At 48.8% G+C, this 6,000-nt stretch overlaps 2 protein-coding genes across 2 annotated transcripts in view; one reads left to right on the top strand and one right to left on the bottom strand.

Annotated features, from left to right (window-relative positions):
* Window positions 1-335: 335 nt before the first annotated feature.
* Window positions 336-6,000, bottom strand: part of SLC35F5 (solute carrier family 35 member F5) — a 79,036-nt gene continuing 73,371 nt past the window's right edge. The window contains exon 13 of the mRNA XM_044274181.1: window positions 336-2,549. The gene's annotated coding sequence lies outside the window, so the exon portion shown is untranslated. The remainder of the gene's footprint in view (window positions 2,550-6,000) is intronic.
* On the top strand, window positions 920-1,719 carry LOC122923385 (proline-rich protein 36-like; the record flags this gene model as incomplete). The annotated part of the gene is made up of 2 exons (XM_044274180.1): window positions 920-1,356; window positions 1,497-1,719. Coding segments are annotated over 2 exons (660 nt in total), but the record flags the coding sequence as incomplete, so codon positions are not given.

The following is a 6,000-nucleotide window of genomic DNA, read 5'->3' as shown; positions in this document are numbered from 1 at the left end:
ACCGTGCACATACAATGCATGCACACACATACCACCACGCACATTCAGTGTACACACACACGTACCACCGTGCACATACAATGCATGCACACACATACCACCACGCACATTCAGTGTACACACACACGTACCACCGTGCACATACAATGCATGCACACACATACCACCACGCACATTCAGTGTACACACACACGCACCACCGTGCACATACAATGCATGCACACACATACCACCACGCACACGTACCACTGTGCACATACAATGCACACAATATACTGAACGCATCTGTACGTTCACACACATACAACCTTCTTTAAATAAAAGGAAAACATTTCTTTTTCACATTTCTTATTCATAAAACTAATGAATATTTATTTGGAAAATCAACATTTTATGAAAAATAAATCATCGCATAAAGAAATAAACCTGAGATTAAAAGTCGGCTTGTGTGCGCCCCTGCAGGAAGTAAGGAGTACGCCTGTAGTGTGACATGAACATCGGAAGACAGAGATTCCAGTAATAAATTCAGAAGTATGTGCCCCCCCTATGATTCCAGTTGGGAGCCTGTATTCTCTGGGGGAAACAATGGCCTCATTATTTTCTGCTTCTTATTAGCACAGCCGGGATCTCGCGGCTTCTCTCGATTTCCTGCCTCAGTTGCTTTATGTGGAATGAAATCCATCAACATGAAGATTATTTAGTGCAAATTAAAACCTTCTCTCCAGAACAACATGGAGCAGGCAGAGGTTACCTCAGGCCAAACCTGCAAACGTGACAGAGGCGCCTGCAGCCCCCTCCATGGGGAAACCGCACCGCCGACAATAAAGAGGAAGGGCTGTATGTCAATGAAGGCTGAATGCTGTGAGTTGTGTCCAGCTGTCAGTCACTGTCCACCTACATGTCCATCAGCCGGCCTTAGTCCACACCTCTTGTCCATCTGCCGGCCCTCGTGCACCACCACGACTCACCCATCTGCCGGCCCTTGTCCACACCTCTCGCCCATCTGCCAGCCCTCGTGCACCACCACGACTCACCCATCTGCCGGCCCTTGTCCACACCTCTCGCCCATCTGCCAGCCCTCGTGCACCACCACGACTCGCCCATCTGCGGCCCTCGTGCACACCTCTCATCCATCTGCAGGCCATCGTCCACCCCGACTCGCCCATCAGCCGGCCCTAGTCCACCCCTACTCGTCCATCTGCCGGCACTCGTCCACCACAACTCATCCATCTGCCGGCCCTTGTCCACCCCTCTCGTCCACCACGACTCGCCCATCTGCCAGCCCTCGTGCACACCTCTCATCCATCTGCAGGCCATCGTCCACCCCGACTCGTCCACCTGCCGGCACTCGTCCACCACAACTCATCCATCTGCCGGCCCTTGTCCACCCCTCTCGTCCACCACGACTCGCCCATCTGCCAGCCCTCGTGCACACCTCTCATCCATCTGCAGGCCATCGTCCACCCCGACTCGTCCACCTGCCGGCACTCGTCCACCACAACTCATCCATCTGCCGGCCCTTGTCCACCCCTCTCGCCCATCTGCCGGCCCTCGTGTACCACCACGACTCGCCCATCTGCCAGCCCTCGTGCACCACCACGACTCGCCCATCTGCCAGCCCTTGTCCCCCACAACATGTCCATCTGCCGGCCCTTGTCCACACCTCTCATCCATCTGCAGGCCATCGTCCACCCCGACTCGCCCATCAGCCGGCCCTAGTCCACCCCTACGCGTCCATCTGCCGCCAGTCGTCCACCACAACTCATCCATCTGCCGGCCCTTGTCCACCTCATCGTTTTACGCCGGTCTTTTTCTCATTACAGTATCATATCCCCCCTTTCTCTTCATTACACCGTACAGGACACCCCCCCCCCCCCCCCCCCACACACACACAGACTTAAATGGGACTGCAGTTTAATGGAAAGTCAAATGACCGATGTGTACATGGCTTCGCCCAATAGAAAATGCAGCACCAATCTCGACACACCGCAGCAGCACAAGTGCAGACAACCTTCTTCAATGACACGATCAAATAAGGCCCAAGGGTCACACCATAGACGCCAGGAGCCACATCTGACCAAGTTCCTCTTACATTTGTGCCATGTGGATATTGAAGTATTGGGACATCATGATGAGGACATAGGGGATACACTCGAGGAGGGCATTTGGTGCCCCATAGCACCAAACATTCAGCAGTTGTAGGCCAATATCTAACGAATACACCAAGAAGTGTGACATCTAAATGCACCCTTCCTAACGGCATGACATCTGCTCCATTACGTCCCATTCTCACACCCCTCTTTATTAGATTTTAACTTTCACTTCCCGAAATCAAGTCAAAAACGAAACAAAACTAAATTCTTTACAAAAGAGGTGCAAACACGGCTTCATATAGACTCTCCAAAAGAACCTTCAGCGACCACATGTCTAAAGGTAGCTAGAGGAAACCACCATAGCAGCTGTGGACGCTCAGGCAGGAGCTACAGGAGAAGGCAGTTTCAGAAGAGCAGCACTTGCAGGACCTCACAAGTTCAAGACACTTCCATTCCCTGTGCAAGAAAAGAAAGAAGATCACATGATAAAGTATTAAAATGTGAAAAGCATTACATTAATACCGACACAGTACATACAGTAGTGCAGACAGGCAGAGGAGAGAAGCTGATCATACAGTCATGTAGTGTAGACAGGAGGAGAGGAGAAGCTGATCATACAGTCATGTAGTGTAGACAGGAGGAGAGGAGAAGCTGATCATACAGTCATGTAGTGTAGACAGGAGGAGAGGAGAAGCTGATCATACAGTCATGTAGTGTAGACAGGAGGAGAGGAGAAGCTGATCATACAGTCATGTAGTGCAGACAGGAGGAGAGGAGAAACTGATCATACAGTCATGTAGTGTAGACAGGAGAGGAGAAGCTGATCATACAGACATGTAGTGTAGACAGGAGGAGAGGAGAAGCTGATCATACAGTCATGTAGTGTAGACAGGAGAGGAGAAGCTGATCATACAGTCATGTAGTGCAGACAGGCAGAGGAGAGAAGCTGATCATACAGACATGTAGTGTAGACAGGTGGAGAGGAGAAGCTGATCATACAGTCATGTAGTGTAGACAGGAGGAGAGGAGAAGCTGATCATACAGTCATGTAGTGTAGACAGGAGGAGAGGAGAAGCTGATCATACAGTCATGTAGTGTAGACAGGAGGAGAGGAGAAGCTGATCATACAGTCATGTAGTGTAGACAGGAGAGGAGAAGCTGATCATACAGTCATGTAGTGTAGACAGGAGAAGAGGAGAAGCTGATCATACAGTCATGTAGTGTAGACAGGAGAGGAGAAGATGATCATACAGACATGTAGTGTAGACAGGAGAGGAGAAGCTGATCATACAGTCATGTAGTGTAGACAGGAGAGGAGAAGCTGATCATACAGTCATGTACTGTAGACAGGAGGAGAGGAGAAGCTGATCATACAGTCATGTAGTGCAGACAGGAGGAGAGGAGAAGCTGATCATACAGTCATGTAGTGTAGACAGGAGAGGAGAAGCTGATCATACAGTCATGTAGTGTAGACAGGAGGAGGAGAAGCTGATCATACAGTCATGTAGTGTAGACAGGAGAGGAGAAGCTGATCATACAGACATGTAGTGTAGACAGGAGGAGGAGAAGCTGATCATACAGTCATGTAGTGTAGACAGGAGGAGAGGAGAAGCTGATCATACAGTCATGTAGTGTAGACAGGAGAGGAGAAGCTGATCATACAGTCATGTAGTGTAGACAGGAGGAGAGGAGAAGCTGATCATACAGTCATGTAGTGTAGACAGGAGGAGAGGAGAAGCTGACCATACAGTCATGTAGTGTAGACAGGAGGAGAGGAGAAGCTGATCATACAGTCATGTAGTGTAGACAGGCAGAGGAGAAGCTGATCATACAGTCATGTAGTGTAGACAGGAGAGGAGAAGCTGATCATACAGTCATGTAGTGTAGACAGGAGGAGAGGAGAAGCTGATCATACAGTCATGTAGTGTAGACAGGAGGAGAGGAGAAGCTGATCATACAGTCATGTAGTGTAGACAGGAGGAGAGGAGAAGCTGATCATACAGTCATGTAGTGTAGACAGGAGGAGAGGAGAAGCTGATCATACAGTCATGTAGTGTAGACAGGAGGAGAGGAGAAGCTGATCATACAGACATGTAGTGTAGACAGGAGAGGAGAAGCTGATCATACAGTCATGTAGTGTAGACAGGAGGAGAGGAGAAGTTGATCATACAGTCATGTAGTGTAGACAGGAGGAGAGGAGAAGCTGATCATACAGTCATGTAGTGTAGACAGGAGGAGAGGAGAAGCTGATCATACAGTCATGTAGTGTAGACAGGAGGAGAGGAGAAGCTGATCATACAGTCAAGTAGTGTAGACAGGAGGAGAGGAGAAGCTGATCATACAGTCATGTAGTGTAGACAGGAGGAGAGGAGAAGCTGATCATACAGTCATGTAGTGTAGACAGGAGGAGAGGAGAAGCTGATCATACAGACATGTAGTGTAGACAGGAGTAGAGGAGAAGCTGATCATACAGTCAAGTAGTGTAGACAGGAGGAGAGGAGAAGCTGATCATACAGTCATGTAGTGTAGACAGGAGGAGAGGAGAAGCTGATCATACAGTCATGTAGTGTAGACAGGAGGAGAGGAGAAGCTGATCATACAGTCATGTAGTGTAGACAGGAGTAGAGGAGAAGCTGATCATACAGTCATGTAGTGTAGACAGGAGGAGAGGAGAAGCTGATCATACAGTCATGTAGTGTAGACAGGAGGAGAGGAGAAGCTGATCATACAGTCATGTAGTGTAGACAGGAGGAGAGGAGAAGCTGATCATACAGTCAAGTAGTGTAGACAGGAGGAGAGGAGAAGCTGATCATACAGTCATGTAGTGTAGACAGGAGGAGAGGAGAAGCTGATCATACAGACATGTAGTGTAGACAGGAGGAGAGGAGAAGCTGATCATACAGTCATGTAGTGTAGACAGGAGGAGAGGAGAAGCTGATCATACAGACATGTAGTGCAGACAGGAGGAGAGGAGAAGCTGATCATACAGTCATGTAGTGTAGACAGGAGGAGAGGAGAAGCTGATCATACAGTCATGTAGTGTAGACAGGAGGAGAGGAGAAGCTGATCATACAGTCAAGTAGTGTAGACAGGAGGAGAGGAGAAGCTGACCATACAGTCATGTAGTGTAGACAGGAGGAGAGGAGAAGCTGATCATACAGTCATGTAGTGCAGACAGGAGAGGAGAAGCTGATCATACAGTCATGTAGTGTAGACAGGAGGAGAGGAGAAGCTGATCATACAGTCAAGTAGTGTAGACAGGAGGAGAGGAGAAGCTGATCATACAGTCATGTAGTGTAGACAGGAGAGGAGAAGCTGATCATACAGTCATGTAGTGTAGACAGAAGGAGAGGAGAAGCTGATCATACAGTCATGTAGTGTAGACAGGAGAAGCTGATCATACAGACATGTAGTGTAGACAGGAGGAGAGGAGAAGCTGATCATACAGTCATGTAGTGTAGACAGGAGGAGAGGAGAAGCTGATCATACAGTCATGTAGTGTAGACAGGAGGAGAGGAGAAGCTGATCATACAGTCATGTAGTGTAGACAGGAGGAGAGGAGAAGCTGATCATACAGTCATGTAGTGTAGACAGGAGGAGAGGAGAAGCTGATCATACAGTCATGTAGTGTAGACAGGAGGAGAGGAGAAGCTGATCATACAGTCATGTAGTGTAGACAGGAGGAGAGGAGAAGCTGATCATACAGTCATGTAGTGTAGACAGGAGGAGAGGAGAAGCTGATCATACAGTCATGTAGTGTAGACAGGAGGAGAGGAGAAGCTGATCATACAGTCATGTAGTGTAGACAGGAGGAGAGGAGAAGCTGATCATACAGTCATGTAGTGTAGACAGGAGGAGAGGAGAAGCTGATCATACAGTCATGTAGTGTAGACAGGAGAGGAGAAGC

Source organism: Bufo gargarizans, unplaced genomic scaffold, assembly GCF_014858855.1.
Source record: "Bufo gargarizans isolate SCDJY-AF-19 unplaced genomic scaffold, ASM1485885v1 original_scaffold_1545_pilon, whole genome shotgun sequence".
Classification (NCBI taxonomy): Eukaryota; Metazoa; Chordata; class Amphibia; order Anura; family Bufonidae; genus Bufo; species Bufo gargarizans.
The sequence above is the reverse complement of the archived record's forward strand: the minus strand, read 5'-3'. Positions and strand labels throughout refer to the sequence as shown.